General features: G+C 35.8%; 1 protein-coding gene across 1 annotated transcript in view; it reads left to right on the plus strand.

The window, feature by feature from the left end:
- The window catches only part of LOC103514656 (nuclear export mediator factor NEMF homolog), a 27,429-nt gene extending 2,336 nt beyond the window's left edge, over nucleotides 1-25,093 (plus strand). Inside the window, 8 exon segments of the mRNA XM_026827562.1 lie at nucleotides 9,141-9,227; nucleotides 10,758-11,060; nucleotides 11,424-11,735; nucleotides 13,586-13,801; nucleotides 14,185-14,387; nucleotides 16,775-16,893; nucleotides 23,960-24,234; nucleotides 24,672-25,093. Coding sequence (XP_026683363.1) covers nucleotides 9,141-9,227; nucleotides 10,758-11,060; nucleotides 11,424-11,735; nucleotides 13,586-13,801; nucleotides 14,185-14,387; nucleotides 16,775-16,893; nucleotides 23,960-24,234; nucleotides 24,672-24,879 — 1,723 coding nt within the window. The 3' untranslated portion in view covers nucleotides 24,880-25,093.
- Nucleotides 25,094-26,540: the final 1,447 nt, after the last annotated feature.

Raw genomic sequence — 26,540 nt, forward strand, 5'->3', positions numbered from 1 at the left:
AACAGGTTTTTTTACTATCACTCAAAAAAAAAAAAAAAAAGGTTGACCTTTTTAAAACAATAGATTTACCAAGAATTGGGGTTTTTTGACAGAACTGTTTTTAGTCAAGTGAAGACTTATTCTCTTCTTATTTTAGAACTGTTTTTGAAGAAATAATACAATGATTTATGGTGATGAGTCATCTATTGAACTCTGAATTTATCTCAAACGCTCAGACCGACATTGGCCCCGCTCAATCCTAAGACCCCAAATTTGAACTTGCGACGTGTTTTGATGTCATTAAGAAGAATGCAAAATTTCATCAAAATCGGAGCAGGCAATCGCGAGTTATAGCGGAACAAATATTCAAAGATCCAAACTAAATGCAAAACGGTCTAGTTAAAACGTACACCTTCACTTCGTTCGGTCAAAAATTTCATGACTATACGTGGAAAATTACCGGAATTATGATAGGGTTAAAGATGCGTCGAAATGTTTTGTGTATACTGTGTACACACTGGCGTGCTGAGGTGTGGACTTTGGAGACATGTGATGAGTTCCAATCCACTCGACGCCTAATTTACCCTGTACCCTGTATTAAGGAGCGCGGTAGCGCTCCGCCCCGCCAAGTCAAGAAAGTTTGACCGCGCTACTAGAGATATTATACGCGACAGGGAAAGTAGCCGTTTTCAGGTAGTTGTAGGGGGACAACTACAAATGATGGAAGAAAACGGATTGCGCGTGTGTGTTGGGGCATGAAAGTAGACCAAGTTGAAAAAAAAAAATCATCAAAATCAGTTAAGTTTAGCCGGAGATATTTGACTTTGAAAAACGTCAAATTTTTCATCATTTTCTGCTGCTGCTGCTGCTGCTTCTGCTTCCGCTTCTTCTTTGACGTTGACCGCTCTACAGCCTAAACCACTGGACCGATTTTGATGGTTGATGGCTCATTTTTTTTCTCGTGAGTGGTAGGTGTGCCTTTTCATATTTTCAAGGCCCCCAAAGGGCCCCTTCAGCCTTAAATTTGATAAAAGAGTGATTTTTAGGGGAAAAATTCTAAAATATCGCTCGAGTTGATTAATAAGGAAGTTTTGCACTTCGTAGAGTCAAAAGTCGGAGTGTCCGAGTGGTAAGGAGTGTGATCTTTGAATAAACGATGAGCGGGTGGGGTGGGGGTTCGAATCCCACTGTTGTCTTTTTTTTACATAATTTTATCATTTAAAAATATTTTATGGATAATTGAAACCAGGAAACGTGTTGGCACATAGTTAATCTGTCCAGAGTCAAGGATGACTCATCTACAATAGCTAATATTAGACCCCGAAGTAACTTCTGATAGTATCCTGTTTAATCGCCCTTCCTTACGTAAGACTGAATGATTAACACTTGTATTACCCGAAGATACCCCTTCGGGAAATGCTCCACCTTACTGTGAACAAAATAAAATTGAAACCAGGAAACGTGTTGGCACATAGTTAATCTGTCCAGAGTCAAGGATGACTCATCTACAATAGCTAATATTAGACCCCGAAGTAACTTCTGATAGTATCCTGTTTAATCGCCCTTCCTTACGTAAGACTGAATGATTAACACTTGTATTACCCGAAGATACCCCTTCGGGAAATGCTCCACCTTACTGTGAACAAAATAAAATTGAAACCAGGAAACGTAATCGCTATAACGCTATTACACGGTACAATCTCTTATCACAAGTACGATCGCTTATCTATCACGGTTAACATTAACTTTCACTTGGGTTCTTTACTGTCACTTATCGCGGCACTAACACTTAGATATCGCACTGGAAAACTCACTGACTATCAGTGTACTAATCGCTTACTATATCGCTTACCAACACGGGTTTTCGCTCGCACAGATCCAACACAAGACTAACTTACAGGTAAAATAAAAAACAGCACTGAAGTAAAAAACAGTAATAGAAAGAAAGCGAAGCTATGTAATGTAATGTTCTATACTAGTAATGAGAAAGTATTGCAATCTTTCCAAAGTTTCAAAATCAGGAAATGGGTGGAAATATCCGTTTTAGGGTCCCCTGATTCCAAAAAAGTGGTTCTTAGCCCATGGTTTGTACGTATGGATGGGATGGATGGAATGGAATGAGATGGATTTAATGAGATCGATGGATGGAATGGGATGTAGATTCGTAGAAGCTTAACCCATCTTTTGGGGCTGTCCAGCCCCTACAGCCTACACCTAAGCCTCAGTTTGGGCTTTTTGTTTATGGGGTTAAGCTGTTTCCTAGCTAAGCTCGAAGATCCAAGCGATCTCCAGAAGCGTTTTAGTTAGGTTTTGTCCTTGGACATCTTGCTGAGTGTTAGCTAACCCTACAGTAAGTAAGGATGGGAATATCTCGAGAACGGTAAGAGCTAGAGACTTTAAATTTGTTATTTAGATGTCAAATGTGACAAGGATGCGACACGAAACTTTTGGTTAAGATCGGTGCAACGGTTGGCGGCATTTTACCGCTTTTTGGCGGTTTTCGGTGTAATTTAACAATATCTCGGGAACGGTACAAGCTAGAGACTTGAAATTTGGTATGTAGTTCACAAATGTAACAAGGATGCAACACAAAACGTTTGGTTGAGATAGGTGCTGCGGTTGGCGGTATTTTGACCGCTTTTGGACAGATTTCGACCGATTTTGGCGGTTTTCACTGTTTTCAGCTAAAGCGGCAAAACGGTTAGAGATATTGTAAAAGTTAGAGAAAAAGAACACTCAAATAAGCATCATTCAATAGGATAAGGAAAGTCGTGTGATGTTCACACCAGATTTTTAACATACATTTACTCACCTTAATAGGGGAAGCCTCGTCGCCTGGATCCACCTCCTTCGCCTGTCCCTTCATCATGTACTCTCGGATTTTCTCCTTGATCAGTGACGTCACACAAATGTCGTTATTCGACAGCGGAATGATCGTGGTCGTCTTCGGGAGAATCGGCCGAAGTTCGGACATGATCGGTTAACCTCGGGAAATGTTTCACGCATGCGCCGTGAATGATCAGCGAGGGAAAGGGACTCTGGTGGCGATATGAGACCGGAAAGTTTGAGGGGTCCGTTGTTGGGCGCACCGTTTTCGGCTTATAAGGTCAAGAATACCTAATTCGACTGTACCGAGTAGTGAGGGGGATGAAAAGTCCAAGGGTGGAGTTTTAAGGCGCTTTGCCTTGGTGGCCAAATCAAGAACGACTTGTTGTGAAGGTCATGGGGCTGTGGCTTATATTGGCTCGAGATCTGAAATAGAGAAACAGAGTTGAATTAAAAATAAAATCCCAGCGAATTTTTGTAAGCGCTAGGTTGATGCGGGTTCGATTGCCAATTTACCGCCCGTGTAAACTTTATTCTGCACACACACACACACACACACACACACACACACACACACACACACACACACACACACACACACACACACACACACACACACACACACACACACACACACACACACACACACACACACACACACACACACACACACACACACACACACACACACACACACACACACACACACACACACACACACACACACACACACACACACACACACACACACACACACACACACACACACACACACACACACACACACACACACACACACACACACACACACACACACACACACACACACACACACACACACACACACACACACACACACACACACACACACACACACACACACACACACACACACACACACACACACACACACACACACACACACACACACACACACACACACACACACACACACACACACACACACACACACACACACACACACACACACACACACACACACACACACACACACACACACACACACACACACACACACACACACACACACACACACACACACACACACACACACACACACACACACACACACACACACACACACACACACACACACACACACACACACACACACACACACACACACACACACACACACACACACACACACACACACACACACACACACACACACACACACACACACACACACACACACACACACACACACACACACACACACACACACACACACACACACCAATGGCTTAAACTTTGGATTTAGGCTCTAGGGACCTCAAAACGTGTTTTGGCACTAAAAACTGACCATCGAAAATTTGAAACGATTACATTACTTTCCTTCCTATAGGATAAGGAAAGTAAAAAGGTGCCTACATAGGTATGTCTTGCGTAATACAAAAGACAGAACAGGTTTTAAATATTTACAATCACTCAAAAGATTTAAAGAATGGTTGACCTTTTTTAAAACAATAGATTTACCAAGATTTTTTTTTTTTTTTTTTTTTAGAAAAATTACAAGGGTTTATCACCTATTGGACTTTGAAAAACGTTCTGACCAAAAACTGACCCCGCTCAATTCCGCGACCTCCAAGGATCGACGTGCATTGATATCTTCAAGAAGTAAAATGTACCGAATTTAATCAAAATCGGACCAGGCAATTGCGAGTTAAAGCGGAACAATCATTCAAACAAACAAACATCTAAACCAAATGTAAAACGGTCGAGTTAAAACATAGACCTCACTATCGTTCGGTCAACTAACTTTGTGGTGTTGATTTTGTTCCAGTAATCGGGGGTCGTGATATGCAGCAGAACGAGATGATCGTGAAGAGATACCTGAGAGCCAACGATGTTTACGTGCATGCTGATATAACTGGAGCCAGTAGTGTGGTAGTCAAGAACCCTACCTCTGATCCTATTCCTCCGAAAACATTGACTGAAGCTGGTATCATGGCTGTGTGCTATAGGTAGGTGACTGGAGAGGAGACCAAAGCTCTCAACTTGAAGCTTGTAAAAGACAATTTTATTTGTTTAAGATCTTGAATCTGGATCAAGACATTGTCTGAAAAAACCCTAAGTTGTATTGCGATTTTGCTACTTATTTATGTTGTTGTTGTTAACGCTGGCTACATCAAGCAGTTTCAAGACCGAGGAAGTTTGCCGCTGCAACAGGATTCGTCCACAGTGAGGTGCGAGTGGTGTAGTGACTGTAGTGGTTAGCGTGGTGGACTTCGGATCCGGAGGTTGGTGGTTCGAGTCCAAGTCAAGTAAAAAAAAAAACAAGCAGGGTCCGTCCCTCCGGGAATTTTTTAGCCCGTAGTGATTAGAGAAAATCAGTACCTATGTACCTACCTCATGGCTCCACCACTGATATCTCGAATTTCAGACCCATCTCAAACCTAAATGAATTCGCTAAAATATACGAAGGAGTCTTATAAGCAATCTAATAGAATTTTGTGACTACACAGCTAAGGTCATTTCGGAAAACCAGGTCGATGTTATTTATATGTGGCGAGAGTTTCAGCCACATATTTTTGTGAAGATTTGGTTGTCGTTTCCCGAATAAAAATTCAGTTGATATCGAACTTACTCACAAAACGTTTCCTCCTCTTTATTTCTTTCAATGTCTCTCGAAGGAGATTACAACTCCTCACTCTTTATCTAAAAAATATCTCGAGAAGGGTAAAAGCTAGAGACTTAAAATTTAGTATGTAGCTGTGAAATGTGACAAGGATGCGACACAAAACTTTTGGTTAAGACCGGTGCAACGCTTGGCGGCATTTCACCGCTTTTTGGCGGTTTTCGCTGTAATTTAACAATATCTCGGGAAAGGTATGAGCTAGAGACTTGAAATTTGGTATATAGTTCACAAATGTGACAAGAATGCGACATGAAACTTGGTTGAGATGGTTGCTGCGCTTGGCGGTATTTTGACCGCTTTTTGGCGGTTTTCACCTATATTGACTAAACGGTTAGAAGTATTGTAAAAGTTAGGGTAAAAAAACACTCAAATAAGCATCATTCAAGAGGATAAGGAAAGTCGTGTGATGTTCACATCAGATTTTTACTTTCTTCTAAGTGTGTATTTACAAATGATAATTAGGTACATATCTCCTTATTACCTAGCTATTTGCGAGCTTTTGAAAATTTTCCATGAGTTGTTGACGTTGTTATTGGTGTTGATGTAGTTGTTGGTGTTGGTATTGTTGTTGGTGGTGAAATATCTTTTTTGATACCTAACTAAGCCCTTAGTCAGTAAAAAAGCGGTCGATATACCGTTAATTGTAAAAAATACGATAAAATACCGCTGACCGTTGTTCCGATGTTCATAAAAATTACAAAATGGGGGGTTTTAGGTATGGTTTTGGGGGGTCTACTCTCATAACTTTTTCGATATCTCTAACCGTTTAGTGAAAACCGCCAAAAAGTGGTTAATTCCGTCTGTGGGCGGAGTCCAGTGAAACTTTCGCCGACTTTCAGATTTTTCCCTTTACTTACTCATTAAGACCTACCATCCTGCCAAATTTTAAGTTTCTACGACATCGGGAAGTGCCTCATAATTTTGATGAGTGAATCAGTGAGTCAGCCGTAAAATAAGCGATTTTCAAGCCGTTCTTTCTACCCCTTCGGTTAAAGCTAGAACTTAGGAATTTCGCAGGCACAATAAACATGTATAACTTAACATGTGGTCCAAATTTCGTGACATTAGGTGGAAAATTAACGGAGTTATGATGGAGGTAAAAATGGCTCGAAATGTTTCGTGTAATATACAACACTGGCGTGCTGAGGCCGGAACTTGGCCTGACGCAGTGCCGTGCGCCTAGATATATCAACATTATTAACTCTTTCAAGCCTGGGAAATTTCAAATTTATGTATTACAATGACGAAACGTTTAAACTTAAAACTGAACAGATATCATTTCTGATTGCAATAGACAATTGAGGACAGTGACAAAGGACGTATTTGGCCTTTTCTGTTTTTCTTCTTAAATGCCGGGTTACCTGATGAGGTGATACATAATATCCAAAGTTGGTTAGGACCAGCTACATGAAAGTTAATAAATTATGTTAGATGTTACTATGATGTATTTCACTCGGAAATGATCAGAAGTACCAAAACTTACCCAATGATGTTATTATGGTATTTTTTCACTCGGAAATGATCGGAACTTATCAAAGCTTACCCAATGCTGTTACTACACTGACCGGCAAAATTAACCGGACGCTCGTATTTTTTGGTTTTTCTCAAACTGCTGTTCAGTGTTCAATTTTTTTTTTTTTTTTCGGGAAAACCATCATTAATGTTATTTGTTGTAAGGTTTAAAACTTATTCCGCAAGACCGCATACCTACATAATCTGCGAGTAAAAAAAGAAAAAAATCAAAAACAAGGATCAGTTTTTTGCTGAAAATGCATGTTTCTGGAGATAAATGTTAACGTAACTTTTTTTCTCCTCAATTTTTTACACCATCTTTGAACCAGGTGCTTTAGAAAAGAACATAGAACAATGATTTACTACTGGTAAAAATTAGAAAAACTCTCTAGGCCCCAACCGGAACTTTTTAAAGATTACCATTTACCATTAGTTGGTAAATGGTAATTTTGTACCCCTCCTTTTATAGTTGCATTAGTTTTTTACCATTAGTTGTATAGGGCAAGAAAGGACATTGTATAGGGCAAAAAAGGACATTGGCGGCGTGCCACCTACCTTTCTTTTCCCTCATTGCACTCCTCTTTCCTCTAATATCACTTCTGCTTCACTGCATTGGCGGCGTACAATACTTTAAAATAAATCGATGGCACGCCGCCAATGCAGTGAAGGAGAAGTGATATTAGAGGAAAGAGGAGTGCAATGAGGGGAAAGAAAGGTAGGTGGCACGCCGCCAATGCAGTGAAGCAGAAGTGATATTAGAGGAAAGAGGAGTGCAATGAAGGGAAAGAAAGGTAGGTACTACGTGAAGGAGGAGCACACAAATTATGAAGTGAATAAAAGGAGGGGTACAAAATTGATTTCTAATCTTTTTTGGGGGTGGAATGGAGTTTTGTTTATTTTTTTGGGCACTTGACTTATTTTGGGAGGAACGACTTGGCGGGGTCTTTTTTTATGCCACGAAGTGGTATTTTTTGAGTTACACTACTACGGTAGGACATGAAAATGAAAGGCAGGGTGTATAACAAACATATGTATTTCGGACGTACATTATCTGTTTGTTCGGATCGGTAACGCCTGAACGCGTAACACTTGAATGTTCAGGTTTGATTATAATTGAAGCTTAACTTATCTCTACAAGTTTCAAGTCTCTATCATCAGAAATTTGTCTTCTACGTCATTTCTAGTAATCCGTGTCTTAGGGGTGCGTCATGGATATGGGGATGATATTTTTCCGAGGACACAAGTTTTCTGGTGATTCAAAGCATTTTTTGAAGGGAGAGAAAGGCTTGAAGATGAACCTCGCTGTGGACGCTCTTCAACTACGGTTTCAGATGTTTGTGTTTTTTGACAGCCATGGAATCGTCCACACAGTGTTTGTACCTTAAGGGCAGACTGTAAATAAACAATTCTACAAAAATGTGCTCGAAAAACTTTGACAAAGGGTCCACAAAGAGAGGTCGAACATCAAGGATAGCTGGGTGCTACATCACGATAACGCGTTTGTCACGCCAAATAGATAAAAAACCGACCAAAATAACAATTATTATTATTATTATTTTTAAATTAGCATACCTGAAAACATAATTATAATTCAATATATTTCGATATATTGGACAATTTTTAAGGATTTCCCTTTAGTAGCAGCATACCCCGAAAACGGGATCGACCATTATGAGATTACAGTACATCCTAGAAGAAAAGTGTAAATTTATAAAATGTAGGAAATGAAAATACAAACAACTTTCTAATTCATTGTTCTTGGAAAAAAAATTACCGGAAACGAGATATTGTGAGAAAACCTCTTTTTTGGCCGCCATGTTGAAGAAATCATTACGGTACATCCTAGAAGAAAAGTGTAAATGTATAAAATGTAGGAAATGATAATACAAACAACTCTTAATTCATTGTTATTAGAAAAAAATTACCGGAAACGAGATATTCTCAAAAAACCCCTTTTTTGACCGCCATTTTGTTCGTATGCATGATTTTTGGTGTTACCCCTTCCTAAAAGTTTTATATGGTCCAAATAAAGGTCCATGCCAAATTTGGTGCTTTCCTGACGAAATACAGCTTTTGGCCATTTTTGTGACGTTCGGCCACCGACTATTACTATGTGCAAATAAAGAAAGTATTCAATTTTTGGTTATTCTATTGTTTGCAGTGACCCGTTTGCTGACTCCTCTGAAACCAAGAAGCCATCTCTTGTGGACGTAGATTTAGATTTGTCAGCCTATGCTAATGCAAAGAGGTAAGAGAGCCTAACTGTAACAAAGTCGTAAAAGACTAATATTAATAATACTAATACAGGGTTTATACTCGACCTGGAAAATCTGGTAAAGTCATGGAATCTGAAAATCTGCCAAAAAGTCTTGGAAAAGTCATGGAAAATCGTAAAAAATTAATAAAAACCTGGAAAAGTCATGGAATTTTGTTTGACCTGGGCAAAAGTTAAAAATGTTCAAATTAAATATCAAGTTGTATTTCCGAAAAACGGCCTGCGGCGCATTACCCCTCATATTCCTTGACATTCTGCATATTGTACATTTTATTTAAATGAAGGGGTAATCTTACTGATTTTAAGTACCTCCGCCCCCTAATTTTCTGGAAAGCTCATGGAAATTTTCTGGAAAAATACTAATACTGATACTATTACTGATGGCGATGGTGATGGTGATTGATGAAATTGATGGCGCAACTCCGGTCCGGCTGGTGCAAGGACCTACAGAGCTACATGTCAAAAATAAACCCAGCAATTGTAGACCTCTGTCCGCTCTGTAGAAACTCCACACACGATGTCCCTCACCTATTTGATTGTAATAATAATAATAATAATAATAATAATAATAATAATAATAATAATAATAATAATAATAATAATAATAATAATAATAATAATAATAATAATAATAATAATAATAATAATAATAATAATAATAATAATAATAATAATAATAATAATAATAATAATAATAATAATAATAATAATAATAATAATAATAATAATAATAATAATAATAATAATAATAATAATAATAATAATAATAATAATAATAATAATAATAATAATAATAATAATAATAATAATAATAATAATAATAATAATAATAATAATAATAATAATAATAATAATAATAATAATAATAATAATAATAATAATAATAATAATAATAATAATAATAATAATAATAATAATAATAATAATAATAATAATAATAATAATAATAATAATAATAATAATAATAATAATAATAATAATAATAATAATAATAATAATAATAATAATAATAATAATAATAATAATAATAATAATAATAATAATAATAATAATAATAATAATAATAATAATAATAATAATAATAATAATAATAATAATAATAATAATAATAATAATAATAATAATAATAATAATAATAATAATAATAATAATAATAATAATAATAATAATAATAATAATAATAATAATAATAATAATAATAATAATAATAATAATAATAATAATAATAATAATAATAATAATAATAATAATAATAATAATAATAATAATAATAATAATAATAATAATAATAATAATAATAATAATAATAATAATAATAATAATAATAATAATAATAATAATAATAATAATAATAATAATAATAATAATAATAATAATAATAATAATAATAATAATAATAATAATAATAATAATAATAATAATAATAATAATAATAATAATAATAATAATAATAATAATAATAATAATGAAACAGTAATTTTTGGGAAATCTTACTGGTTTCAGATTTTTTGACCTGAAAAGATCGGCAGCTAAAAAGCAACAGAAGACCATTCAGTCCACTGAGAAAGCTCTCAAGTCAGCTGAGAAGAAAACCAAACAGACGCTGAAGGATGTTCAAACCATGACCAATATTAACAAAGCGAGGAAAGTGTATTGGTTTGAGAAGTTCTACTGGTTTATATCTTCGGAAAATTATTTAGGCAAGTATTATTATACTATGTTCATAGGCGGTTCTTGCCTAAATTTTTGGGGGGGCTTGATTTTGAAGGTACACCTTCAAAATTTTGATTTAGCTTTATGTAAAAAGTAGGCTTTTGACAGCTAAAATTAATACCTACTACAAACTGCTGTTTCTTTATTTAATATTGCAAAAGTATCATTCTTAATGGAACGCTCCTTAGAAAATCGAAAATTTAGGGAGCCCCTGATAAAATTTGGGAAGCTGCAGGATAAAGCGGCCGTTGAATCCTGATGGTGGTGTAAAGTTTCAGCACTGAAGTAAAAAACAGTAATAGAAAGAAAGCGAAGCTATGTAATGTAATGTAATGTTCTATACTAGTAATGAGAAAGTATTGCAATCTTTCCAAAGTTTCAAAATCAGGAAATGGGTGGAAATATCCGTTAAGCTGCAGGATAAAGCGGCCGTTGAATCCTGATGGTGGTGTAAAGTTTACACTGTAAACTGAGTTATTTGATTTTATTTGTTGTTAAGACCTTTCCGGAAAATTGATTAATATCCTGTCTCTCTTTGGTTATGTTTCACATACGAATCAACTATTATTTCAGTGTGGCATGGGACGCTAAGGTAGTGACAAACGCATGGTGGGTGAAAGCAGATCAGGTGAGCAAGACTGCCCCAACCGGAGAATTCTTGACCACGGGTAGTTTTATGATCCGGGGCAAGAAAAACTTCTTTCCTCCCTGTCAGCTGGCCATGGGCATTTCCTTCCTCTTCAAACTCGAGGAGAGTTCAATTAGTAGGTAAGATTCTTATATATATATACACTGATTACATCTTGAACTTTTCCTCACAATCTATAACGTTCCATGACATTCCTCAGTCATCTAAGATGATCAGTAGTTGCCACCTAAAACTATGATGGGCCCACAAGCCAATGGTTTGTGGCTCAGTTAAATTCCTTTCAACAACGACCAAACGACGCCTCGTAAGAATAATAAAGGAGCTTATCGAATGCCTTTCAAAAGTATCATATGATATAATTGTGTTTAAAACGTTTGCCTCTCACATTTAGTAACAGCTGCGATTTCTATTTGCTTCAGACATACAGACATAAGACAGACACGAAACCGTAACCAAAAAGCCTAGGGTGAATTCCAGAGGTCATTTCCAACAAAAAATATTCTTCAACTTTTTTACTTTCTATTACCTTTACGTATAGGGAACCTATACAAGGTAATGAGAAAGTATTGCAATCGGTCCAAATTTCCTATTCTTCAACTTTTTTACTTTCTATTACCTTTACGTATAGGGAACCTATACAAGGTAATGAGAAAGTATTGCAATCGGTCCAAATTTTCCTATCTCGCTTCCTTTAACCAATCTTTTGCGTAGATTCCTGTTAGCTTAACCCATCTTTTTAGGAGCTATTAGACTCTGCACCTAAGCATCAGAGTGTGCTTTTTGTGTATGGAGCTAAGCCATTGCGCTTGCGTAACTAGGAGGTACGAGGTGCTTTCCTCGAGGGATCCTTATTATCCATACGAATTTCATCCAAACTCAAAACGGAAATTCTATGTATTTAGGATAATTATGTCACAATTAGGGGGTTCCTATTTAAGATTTTGAAGTTGGCCCTCCTGGGACTAACCCTGGCTCCGGCCGAAATTTAGTCAGTATTTCAAAAAATGGAATTTTAAAATATAAAACACTACCCTAAATTTCAGCTTCTCATCTTATTCGTTCAAAAATTATTCAGGGGTCCCCGGACTTCATAAACACTCTGTATACCCGGTCTTGAGTTAAAGGATTCATTCTATTTTTTGATACTTCTGACACCATGTTTAGTTATTCACTAACTAATAATTATATAAAATAAGAACAGGATAGATACTTCATTTTAGGAAGATCAAAAGTCAAGAATCAGAATGTGTTTTTTTATTATTTTCTAAAATCATATGATAACAAAACATAATCAGGGGTTCCTAAATTATAACTTAAGTGATACCTAAACAACCACCACCACCACCTGTATTTCCCCCTTCTTGTTGTACATTGTTTTCTATTTTAGCGTAAGTTATATACAGGGTGGTTCGTGATTTGCGAACCACGCTTATATCTCAGAAACGGCTGGGAATTAAGGAATGAAATAAACGGCATCACCACCACCTGTATTTCCCCCTTCTTGTTGTACATTGTTTTCTATTTTAGCGTAAGTTATACTGTATAGGTAGTTGGATAATTATTTGTTTTAATTAAATATCATCTTGAGAATGGGGTAACACCCGAAATAGGTACGCGTATAGATAAATGTATAGGTAGTTGGATAATTATTTGTTTTAATTAAATATCATCTTGAGAATGGGGTAACACCCGAAATAGGTACGCGTATAGATAAAATATATTAACTTTGTAAAACTAAAAGTCTTTTTTTTTATTAAATAATTATAATGTTAAACAGCATACAAAAACTAAATTCTTTGGTACATGTTTGACCAGGGCCATTCAATTTTTTATTTGTTGATATTCTTCCGCTAATAGGGGAAGGACCAAAAATGAGAATTTCATATCGGTTGGTTAATTGTGCTTCAAATAGGTCCCACTAATGATTCAGATTGAAATTAGTAACAGCTATGACTTTTATTTCTCCCAGACATAAAGATGAACGACGAGTCCGGAGTTTGGAAGAAGAAGCTGAAGAAACTCTCAAGATGTTACAACATGAAGTGGTGATAGCGGATGAGGTTGAAGTAAGCCTGAGTGGAGATGAGGAGAAGTTAAATACTATTGAAGAGGAAGACGAGAAAGAAACAGAGAAGAAAACTAGCTTTCCAGACACTCAGATCAAAGTGGACCACGCATCAGATAGGTAAGCAATGGACAATAATTTACCAAAAAAAAAAAAAAAAAAAAAAAAAAAAAAGGAAACCACCAAACTTCCCCCAACTCCTTCTTTTTCTCGGACTAAAAATGGAATCACCGCAACTTCCCACATTCTCTTTCTTTAGCTAGGAAACAAAACTTGCAACAAAAAAAAAGTTGTGGTGGTGGGGGTGGGGGATAGGGGTTTTTGTGGTGACAGATCGCTGATTTAGCTGGAATTAATTCCTGTACTCTTCCCTTTATGAGTAAAATGATATTTTTTGTTTCTAAATTGTTGGAAATTTTACGATATCAGTTACCTATAGTATTCATGACTCCCGATATCAGTTACCTATAGTATTCATGACTCTTTGACCAATATTATTTCAGCGCTGTCATAAGCGGAAATACCAATCTCATTCTGCGGAATAAAATAAAGAGTGACAACAAAGAAGATAAAGATGAGGTGGTATTCCTGGGGGATGATAAACCGGTGATTGTAAAACCGTCTCAGCCTAAACCCAAACAAAGAAACACTACATCCAACCAATCCAATCAAATTGAACAGAAAGATAGCGAACGATCAGAACAAGGTTTGTGTGTGTGTGTGTTTTTTTTTCCCTTTAGTTAACCCCTATTACTTATGTAGGTTATTTATTATACTTACTTGTCACATGTGACCATTATTCTACATATAGAGCATGGCTCAGAAGTCCTAGCGAACCCCTTGTAACTTTTAAACGACTTGGAATTTTAAAGTTTCATTTTCATTTTTAAAAACTTAGTGCAAAAAAAGTGATAAATAGTGAAATATAACTTTTGTATAAACTGACAAGTTAACCTCCCGATAAGGAAAAAGTTAACAAAATTATTATACTAACTATATGAAATAATCATGTATATTATAATATTATGTTTAAATCTTACCTAACACCTAACTAAAATCTGACCGTGCCCTTTCACTTCTTGGCAATAATTTTTTAATTTTTTTTTTCCCTTTAGTTAACCCCTATTACTTATGTAGGTTATTTATTATACTTACTTGTCACATGTGACCATTATTCTACATATAGAGCATGGCTCAGAAGTCCTAGCGAACCCCTTGTAACTTTTAAACGACTTGGAATTTTAAAGTTTCATTTTCATTTTTAAAAACTTAGTGCAAAAAAAGTGATAAATAGTGAAATATAACTTTTGTATAAACTGACAAGTTAACCTCCCGATAAGGAAAAAGTTAACAAAATTATTATACTAACTATATGAAATAATCATGTATATTATAATATGTTTAAATCTTACCTAACACCTAACTAAAATCTAACCGTGCCCTTTCACTTCTTGGCAATAATTTTTTCTAATTGATAGTTTAATTATTTAATTCTCAAAAATGGTTTTGACGAGAACCCAAATAGTTACAATTGAGACCTGGAGTGGCGCAAAGCTATCTCTTGAGTATATAAAAGATGAAGTGAGAGAATTTGTTGATGAACTCTGTGGTGGAGTTTCTAGATATAAAAAAGGGCACATGGCAAATTCGATGGTGATGTCAAAATCCAGGTTCAAATCCCGGAAGTGGCACTTTTTGGGTAAACTCTCTTCTCGAGAAATTCAAATGAGAAATGAGAACCCCTATTTTTTTTATTTCATTTTTGAAATCTACGTCGAATTTCATTGTGAACCAAATAATCTTGTGCCATTATTGGTAAGTGGTAAGTACGGGGGGCTAGATTTTTTTCATCCTGAACAAAGGACGTGACATATCAAATCCGTGTAGTTTTAGGTGCTGAATTACGTGGTGGCATTAGTTTTTCGTTATCTTTCATTTTAGAGGTGTTGGTTATAAGGGTATAGTTTGAACACCCCCTATTCTGCAAAATAAATAAATATATATGAAAAAAATAAATATGAGAAATAAATAAAATATGAGAAAAACAGAGATAATGGCATGTACCAAGGAAACGGAAGCAGTTAACATCTTAGTGAATAGGCAACCTATAAAGCAGACAAAAACATTTAAATATTTGGGAAGTACAATCACAGAAAATGCAAAAAGTACAACTGATGTAAAACAAAGAATTGCCCAAGCTAAAGTTGCATTCCTAAAGAAAAAACACTACTGTGTTCTAACAACATCAATATTAACACTAGGAAGCAACTAATCAAGACATTGGTATGGAGTGTGGCGTTGTACGGTTCGGAAACTTGGACAATTGGAAAACGTGAGCAGGACAGGATTGAAGCATTTGAGATGTGGTGTTGGAGGAGAATGATGAAGATAAAGTGGACAGAGAGGATGAGCAACGAGAGAGTTTTGGGATTGGTTGGTGAACAAAGACAGATCTGGAAAATGCTACAAGATAGAAGACATAAATGGATAGGCCACCTTTACCGGCACAACGAATACATGGTTTCCATCATAGAAGGGAAGAGAGAAGAAAGACAAGGAAGAGGCAGACCACGACTGAATTACATCGATCAAGTCGTGAAGTACTCCGGGAGCAGCTCTTACACGGAGATGAAGACGAAAACATCAAATAGAGACGAGTGGCGATCTACAAACCAATCCTAGGATTGATAAACATGATGATGATGATTCTGCGAAAAAAACTTTCACAAGTGATCAACTTTTTGTGAGTTATAGCGTTAGGAAAACAGACGAGTCTTTAATTCTGCGAAAAAAACTTTCACAAGTGATCAACTTTTTGTGAGTTATAGCGTTAGGAAAACAGACGAGTCTTTAATGTTGCCAGGAGAATAAGAACAGAAGACCTATGGGTTTGATATGATACCTCTAACTTAACTCAACTGTTCGTTACTTATTTATTTATTTATTTACTTCTCGCTCTCAGGTATCTTAGACGCGAATAGGATGACTTTTTTTTTGGTTTGGAACTCAAATTGGAAGATTTTAGGTTCTCGGACGCAACTGGTGTTACTCCAGTTTACCACCGTAATAAACACAAACTACTATTTTTTGCAGAGAATAAACCTGCAAATCAAATTATTAAAAGAGGACAGAAGAGTAAACTGAAGAAGATGAAGGAGAAGTACAAGGATCAAGATGAGGAAGAAAGGAAGTTGAAAATGGAAATACTTCAGGTAAATATTCCATCTATGTTTACTTGCTTAGAAACATGAAAAACCAGCTTTTTAAATTTGACAAAATGGCCAATAGTTTGAAATTTAGATAGATAGATAGATAGATATATACTTTATTTGTAATAATAATTGTTACAATTGGTTTTGTGGTTGGCCAAAAAAATAAATTACAATTAACATGAAAAAATTAATATTAAAACTAGAGCAAACTGTTGAAAAAATAAAAATAATAAAATAAATACTGGACATAACCAATACATACTTAAAATGAAAATGAATGAAAGAAGAATACAGAACAGAAAAATGGATCAATACAAATCAAATTTGGTTTATAACAATTATAATCCTTAGATAAGCTGCTACATAAATGTAACAACTTTGAAATATTGTTTGTTCTGATACCTCCCCGCTATGGCACACGAAAAATCAACAAACACATTATAAATCTGCAATTTGGTTTATAACAATTATAATCCTTAGATAAGCTTCAACATAAATGTAACAACTTTGAAATATTGTTTGTTCTGATACCTCCCCGCTATGGCACACGAAAAATCAACAAACACATTATAAATCTGAATGTCAAAATCAAACACTACCTCGAAAAATACAAAAACATAACCTGCCTCGACCCACACAACTTCATACAAATATATCATAATATGACTCATGCTTTGATACACATTGACCGAAAGGGCAAATTCTATCTCTGTAATAAGATTATAAACAAAGTATTCGGTTTATCAATGAAATATACCAAACAACATAAAACAAATATGCATGCTCCTTCATCACACTACGCAACACCCAGTAACCATCAAATAATACCTACTAGAAACCTACATACTAAAATATCCCCGTCACTTAGAATATTCTATCAAAATACAAACAGCATTAGAAATAAAACCCAAGAATTTTTTGTTAACCTACTTAGCGAAGATTACGATATTGTCGTCATCATTGAAACATGGTTAACCCCAGATATCCATAATAATGAATTATTTGATAATAGATATACAATCTTTAGGCAAGATAGGGATTTGACGAATTCGACAAAAAAGGGCGGAGGTGGGATTTTGATAGCCATAAAAAGTTCCCTCACTGCGGTACGTATTCCATCATTAAACGAAAATAGCTCTGAACTAGAAAACCTATGGCTGAAGTGCACCTTTTCAGGACATTCTATCTACATTTCCGTATGTTATTTTTGGCCCCCAAACAAAAACACCACCATAAAGAAGCTCACCGATAAAATGAACAAGTGTATTGACCTTTCACAACAAAAAATTATGTTAATTGGAGACTTCAATATACCAGAATATGGAATCCAAACTGAAAATACCTCTAGAGTAAATGAACTAAATCATTTGATTAATTTATACAACCTTGAATCTCACAACTCAGTTCAAAACTATAAGGGTAGAACCCTTGATCTATGTCTCACAAACCTTGCCAAATTCAACGTTGCAAAAAATAAATATATGTCAGTACAAGTTGATTAAGAAAATGGACTTGTTAAACCGGACAGAAACCATCCCCCCCTTGTTAATCAATGTTAATTTTAAACGAATTGAAACCCACAATAAAGTACCCCTTAACTCGCAAAAGACGTATGCATTTCACAAAGTGGTCATGAACGCTTTAAACTACGAGCTTAAAAAAATAGATTGGACCACATTAGAAAATGAGAACGACCCAAATTTAAAATATTTTACGAAAAACTTAACGAAACATTTGAAAAAAACGTCCCTAAATACAGTGTACATACAAAGAAACAAATTTCCTCACTGGTGGAAGCTAGCAACAAGAAAAATGTTCAAAAGAAAGGAGAGATTAAGAAAAATTCGAAAGAAAACAACAACACAGCACAGCTTGAATATTCTAAATTAAGAAAATTAATTAAAAAAGAAATAAAACAAAACTACACCAAACACGTGGAAAATATCACACAAAAAATTAAAACAAATAGTAAAGAGTTTTGGAAATTTTACAACAAAAAGAAAAAAAAAAAAAAAAAAAAAAATAAAGCACACCCCAAAAGAGTTTTGGAAATTTTAAAAAAAAAAAAAAAAAAAAAAAAAAAAAAAAAACTAATGCAGCCCCACTTTTAACATATCAAAATAGAACAATAGGAGATCCCCAAATAATAGCAGATACATTTGCCCAGTACTTTATTAATTAACTCATATAACAATAATCCATCCCATTACAAACCAAATTTCAATCAATCCACAGAACCTGATTATACTAGTGGTTCTGTGAACTGTAGACCTCACTCAGATTCTTTTGCCTAAGCTGAGACTTTAACAATAACGTCCTCTCATATGTTGTTTAACTTGGTGGTACCTATTTGAATTTTGGACAAATTTAGGATTTAGAAAAATGTCCTGCTTTGAAAAAATGTCTTCTGGGTAATCCTACGTATGAATGGGTAACCCTACGTAATACATAATTGAAGATTCTCATGTAAAAAATAATTCAACCTAACATAAATAAAACGAAGCGGTCAAAAATCACATTCACAAATCTGTTTTCGATTTTAAAATCCGTCGTGTACTTGCCGAGATATTTGTGTTTGAACTCGCGCTTTTCGAAGGATTTTTTTTTTTTTTTACCGCTCGGCGAGTGCTAATATTTTGACAACACTGCACGTGACGTCACGCCATAGTTGAAAAAAAACAACAAAGAAACACTTGCTTGCATTTTCCATTTGAATATTTGAGACTGTTCTTTTTCGTCAGTTTTGAGCTTATTTCTAGAGCTAGAGACTTGAAATTTGGTATCCAGCTGTAAAATGTGACAAGGATGCGGCACGAAACTTTTGGTTAAGATCGGTGAAACGGTTGGCGGCATTTTACCGCTTTTTAGCGGTTTTCGGTGTAATTTAACAATATCTCGAGAAAGGTAAGAGCTAGAGACTTGAAATTTGGTATGTAGATGTCAAATGTGACAAGGATGCGACACGAAATTTTGGTCAAGACCGGTGCAACGGTTGGCGGCATTTTACCGCTTTTTGGCGGTTTTCGGTGTAATTTAACAATATCTCGGGAATGGTAGAAATTTCATCTACATGATGCCGTTTATTTCATTCTTTAATTCCTAGCCGTTTCTGAGATATAAGCGTGGTTCGCAAATCACGAACCACCCTGTATACAGGGTGTCCCAGAATTTATGCTTTACTTGATTTTCTCGGAGCCTGTTCGAAATTTCGAAAAACAAAAAAAACCCGTAACTTTTTGATTTTTAAAGCGGACATTTTGGCAATATCGCGATTATTTCGCGAAGTCCGCGAATCGGGTACCAACTTTGGATTTTTAAATTAGAACCCCTATTTTTTATTGCATATTCGTTTTCTACGTTAAATTTGAAGTATAATCGACTACTCACTCGAATTTTTGCGATTCGCGGTTTTCGCGGAATTCGCGAAAAACGCGAATCACAAAAGTGCTTATAAAGTACAAGTGTGACCTATCAAATCTGAGTGTTTTTTGCTCCCAAATCTTATGGTCTCATTATTTTTTCGATTTGGTCCAATATTTCGCTGTTTGCGATTTGCGCGGTGTTCGCGAAATCCGCGAATCCTACATGTTTTCCAAAGGTACGTGTGTGACATATCAAATCATGCTATTTTTTCTCTAACCGTTTAGTCGGTATAGCTGAAAACCACCAAAAAACGGTCGAAAACCGCCAAAAAGCGGTCAAAATACTTTCCTTATCTTATTGAATGGTGCTTATTTGGGTCAGGGTGTTCTGTTGTAACATTTACAATATCTCTAACCGTTTAGTCGGTATAGCTGAAAACCACCAAAAAACGGTCGAAAACCGCCAAAAAGCGGTCAAAATACCGCCAACCGCAGCACCTATCTCAACCGAACCTTTTGAGTTTCATCCTTGTCATATTTGTGAAATACATACCAAATTTCAAGTATCTAGCTTATACCGTTCCCGAGATATTGTTAAATTACACCGAAAACCGCCAAAAAGCGGTAAAATGCCGCCAAGCGTTACACCGGTCTTAACCAAAAGTTTCGTGTCGCATCCTTGTCACATTTGACAGCTACATACCAAATTTCAAGTCTCTAGCTCTTACCGTTCTCGAGATATTTTGTTTACAGACAGACACACACTTTGACGGACCAATGGCTGAAACTTTGGATTTAGGCTCTAGAGACGAATCACATGCGTTTAGAATCAAAGAGAATCGTTTTGTTTAGAATCAAATGCGTATAGTAGGTATACTCATGCACTGTTGCCACGTCTTTCGCTCGCGTTAAAATGTGCATATCTCGAGAAGTACATAACGTAACTGAAAAATTTTTGATCTTGACCTTTCATATGAGTAAAATAATATGTATTGATATGCGTGGCAACTGTATTGGGGGATCGTAAAGTTTTGAAAGATCGTAACGGTGGCCCCGTTCATCTTTGGGGCCCCAAACTTTAATCAGCGACGTGCCTTGATTTAATGAAGATGTGTACCAAATTTCATCAAAATCAGACCAGGCAATCGGGAGTTATAGCGGAACATCATATGAGTAAAATAATATGTATTGATATGCGTGGCAACTGTATTGGGGGATCGTAAAGTTTTGAAAGATCGTAACGGTGGCCCCGTTCAACTTTGGGGCCCCAAATTTTAATCAGCGACGTGCCTTGATTTAATGAAGATGTGTACCAAATTTCATCAAAATCAGACCAGGCAATCGGGAGTTATAGCGGAACATACAGACATCCAAACCAAATGCAAAACGGTCGAGTTAAAACATAGACCTTCACTTCGTTCGGTCAATCAATATAGAATCCATCTCAGAGAAAGATATCCGAAATGAAATTCGATCAATGTCTACCAATAAACCACCAGGCCCCGATGGCATACCACCTTTATTATACATATAAAAAATTCTCAGACTCCCTAATAAGACCAATATCTGATATAATAAACGCATCATTAAAGAACAAAGTTTTCCCCCAAGAACTAAAAAAATCCGTGGTCACTCCAGTACCAAAAAAAAAGGCTCCACCACTGATATCTCGAATTTCAGACCCATCTCAAACCTAAATGAATTCGCTAAAATATACGAAGGAGTCTTATAAGCAATCTAATAGAATTTTGTGACTACACAGCTAAGGTCATTTCGGAAAACCAGGTCGATGTTATTTATAGTGGTGACCCCGTTAGAACTGCACCGAGTTTCGGTCAAGCCTCCCGTCTTCTGGAAGAAACGACCGGCGCTATGGTTTGCACAATTGGAATCTCAGTTCAGGACAGCTAATATTACTGTTGACCAGACAAGGTTTGAGTTATTTATACTGATGTCCAAAAATGTTACGATAGAATTTCACATGATGCTATTATAGATAAATTGATTCGAGCTGGCTTTTCCAAGCCATTAGTTTACCTCTTCACAGACTACCTAAAAAATCGGGATGTTTTTGTTAGATACGAAAATAATTTCAACTCCAAATCATTTCAGCCCCCGTCGGGAGTGGGTCAAGGGTCTAAATTGAGTAGTCTCCTGTTCATTTTAACCTACGATGTAAAAACGGTACAAGCAACAGAAGAAATGCCAAATAGTGTCTGATTCTCTCGCGTTACAAATTGAACAAAGATTTCTCCCCTCGAACCGAGATTTTGTATTACTAAAAGAGATAGCAACAGAGAACATTTCCCCTGACAGACGTATTTGGCAAAAAACCTTTTCTTACTCAATGTTAATTGTTCGACTGCCAGACAAACTGATGGCCCGGGAGCTACCGGATGAATGACTAGACTTTTGTAAACTGAACTTATAGTTAGAGCCTAGAATTCGCATAATGTCATTTGCACGCAGATTGGATCCTACGTTGCCAGAATCTGAATGCTTTGTACAATGGATTCTCTGTTCTGTTCTACCCACAAACTTTCATACCCAAGATCATTTAGCACCAGCTTTAATTGTTTGCACCAGTTTTATCTTACATCTACAACCCTATCAATGTTATCACATCAATGTCTTAATAGTGCCATGAAACAAATTTTAGGATACCGGTCACTAGGCATTGAAAGAATCCTGCACCACCAATGCAACATTTTTTGAAGTGCTAATCTTTTCAGTTGGACAATTCCCAACTCAGTGAACTCAGTTCTGAGATAATGACCCGGAGTTGAACGGGTCAAGTAAAGCAAAGATTTGAAGAAGAAAGTTTGAATTCTCTCCAGGTTATCCATATACCTCCACGCCCATACTTTTTTTCACATTTTCTCACACAAATGAGCTCTGATCTTGAAATTTGTCGCGACGACCTATGAACTCAAAGCGAGAAAGTTTCAGATAACACTTCAGTCGATCATTTAAGACCGATTTTAGCGTCACCTATGTTAAGCTACGCCGAGAAAGGCCAATAAATGGATGGGTGACTTAAACATTAGATTGGGAATCAAGGGAGAACGGGCTCCAGTCTTGATTTTAAATCATTACATGAAAGTAAAATAAAAAAATCAAATCAAGAATAATAATAAACTGAATATTAAACAAATTAGGTAGGTACAAATACAAAGGTATTCTTTAACCATGATCGAATAAACTACGGAGTAGACCGTCACCCTCAAATAATAATAATAGTAATAATAAACTGAATATTAAACAAAATAGGTAGGTACATAAATACTAATTTTCTTTAACCACGATCGAAAAATTCCCCGGAGGGACGTGGATGGGTGACTTAAAGGATTAAAGGGAGAACGGGCTCTAGTCTTGATTTTAAATCATTACATGAAAGTATATAGGTACTAGGTACATACATTATGTAATAATAATAATTCTTGAGCTAAGAGATGAGAATACTTGGTACCCACCCGTATCTCATCTGAAAAACCGTCATAAAGCCAAGTAGATGTATAAATCACCCTCAGAAAATAATAATAATAAACTGAATATTAAACAAAATAGGTAGGTACATAAATACTAATTTTCTTTAACCACGATCGAAAAATTCCCGGAGGGACGGGCCCAGCTTGTTACGTAAGAATAGACCTTTTGTTCGTAATTTTTACCCTATCACATATCCTCTGTTGAATTTATTTCAGTCCGCTGGTAACAAAGAAAACAAAAAGTCGAAGAAAGGCAAAAGGGAGAAAGGAGGTATAGCTAAATTGACAAGAGAGATAGACAGTAGACACCCCCCTAGACCTCAGCCTGCCGTTGATCCTGATGAGAGAGAAGGAGATGAGATAGAGACAGAGCCTGTAGTAAGTGCTGAGGTAGACATGCTGGATTCTCTCACTGGGCAACCTTGCAATGAAGATGAATTGTTATTTGCTGTTCCTGTAGTGGCCCCCTATGTGACGCTCACCAATTACAAGTAAGTATTTATTACTATGTATACTGTGAACTGTAAACCTCACGCAGACTCTTTTGTCAAAGCTGAGACTTTAAGAAAACCCTCCTCTTTTCATCATTTATCTCATAATCATAAATCTAATTGGAGTGCTCGGCAATACTGAATATAGACCGTATTTTATTATGCCTCTCTGTGCGCAAAGAGGCAACACAGAGGCCGGGCCTCTACTGTGTCCCCATAATACGATCACCTGATGCACCTGGTAAGGAGGGTAACTAATAATTTCCACATTCTAAATGCAATGTACAGTCAAAAGTTACTGTAGATTTTATTTAAATTTACTTAATTGTATCGTATTGAATTGTATTTTAAACTACCCCACCTGGGATTTTGAATGAATAAATATTCTAGGTCAATATCAAGACTGATGCCTGATTTTTCTATGTGTTTATTTTTAGATATAAAGTCAAGCTAATGCCTGGTACAGGAAAGCGAGGAAAAGCGTCGAAAACCGCCCAGAATATTTTCCTCAAAGACAAGAACGCGTCATCACGAGAGAAAGATCTCATCAAGAGTGTTAAGGACGAAGTTCTGGCTAGAAATATTCCCGGCAAAGTGAAACTATCTGCACCTCAGACCTTACTTTTGAAAGCAAAGAAGCATTGATTACGCAATCACGAATCCAATTTATACAGAGAGGATACGGTTATGTATCTCAAACATTTAGAATTCATATAACTATTATAAGTAGGTATTATGACCCAATTAGTGGCTTATTTCCAGTACGGCAAGTTCACGAATTCTTATTTACAATTCTACAAATCAGCCGCTATTTTCCAAAAATAAAATCTACTTTATAAGTTTTAAAATAAATCAGGAATACCTCATTATTTTCTTTTAAATACAATCATAAGCACGTTTCAGAAGGTCTAATTCTCTAATTCATGGGCGTAGCCAGCATCTGATCTTGGGAGGGGGCTTCATTGAGGAGGAGAACTATCTTGATAAGGAGAAGGTTCTGCAAAATATATCTGCCTTTTTGGTTCTCCTTATCAAGTTGACCCACAGAACTTATATATAATGACTGCTGAAACCCTCCAAGAGATTAGGAGAACTATCGATACTTTTACTATCGAACACTCGATATTCGAGGCTCGACTATCGACATTTTCTTCACATTTTTCCTTTATTTTGGTCGTTTAAAGGTCGTCATATTCTAAAATTATAATACCGTTAAGTATGTATGCAATGTGCTATAAATGCTCAAGGAAGTCAAGGAACAATTATTCCACTTTTTTCAAGAGTGAGCTGAGCTGATAACTATCTTTAAATTTCATTAACATTTTTTCAAATTTGAAATTTTGTTAATACAGGTGGTTGGTTTAAGTACCTATATAGCTAGAAACTAGAAATCAATAGAAAAAGGTTTTTTTTCTTTTTCTTTTTTTAATAAAAACATGTCAACACTGTGACGCAAATAAATACAGTGCATTCATAAAGTCCCCCCTCACCTTTATTTTTGAACTGATGAATTTAGAAACCTGAAATTTTGTATACAAGCCCATATTTACCTCTAGCTTCTTATAGGCTATCTACGAATTCAGGGTCGGCAGAGTAGGTTTAAGTTAGGTTGGGTTGTTTCAAAGTTTCATGTATTTCAACTCAAAACAAATTGTTTACATGTTCCCAGCACAAAATAGAAATAGAAAATTTAAAATAAAAATTAAGATGGGTTAGATTAGGTTAGGTTGGGTTGGGTTAGGTTAGGTTTAGGTTTGGGTTAGGTTAGGTTTGGGTTAGAATAGGTTAGGGTTGGAATAGGTTAGGGTTAGGTTAGGTTAGGTTTGGGTTAGATTAGGTTAGGTTTAGGTTTAGGAGGTTAGGTTAGGTTTGGTTTGGTTTGTCCGGAAATTGAGATTTTCCATTTTTCCAAAGGGTTTTCCGTAAAACGGTATGGGATAAAGACTAACGGTTTTCACATTTTTGTTCTGCTCATTAAGAGCTATTTAAAACCGGGATGGGCGGTAAAAATTTTGCAACGGTTTGTCTGGGAATTGAGATTTTCCATTTTTCAAAAGGGTTTTCCGGAGTTTTCCGGAAAACAGTTTGGAATAAAGACAAACAGTTTTCACAGGTTTGTTCTGCTCATTGAGAGCTATTTAAAACCGGACTGGCCGGAAAAAATTTTGCAACGGTTTGTCTGGAAATTGAGATTTTCCATTTTTCATAAGGGTTTTCCGGAGTTTTCCGGAAAACGGTTTGGGATAAAGACAAACGGTTTTAACAGGTTTGTTCTACTCATCAAGAGGTATCTAAATATGGGCTGG

This window comes from Diaphorina citri, unplaced genomic scaffold, assembly GCF_000475195.1.
Source record: "Diaphorina citri unplaced genomic scaffold, Diaci psyllid genome assembly version 1.1 scaffold1197, whole genome shotgun sequence".
Classification (NCBI taxonomy): Eukaryota; Metazoa; Arthropoda; class Insecta; order Hemiptera; family Psyllidae; genus Diaphorina; species Diaphorina citri.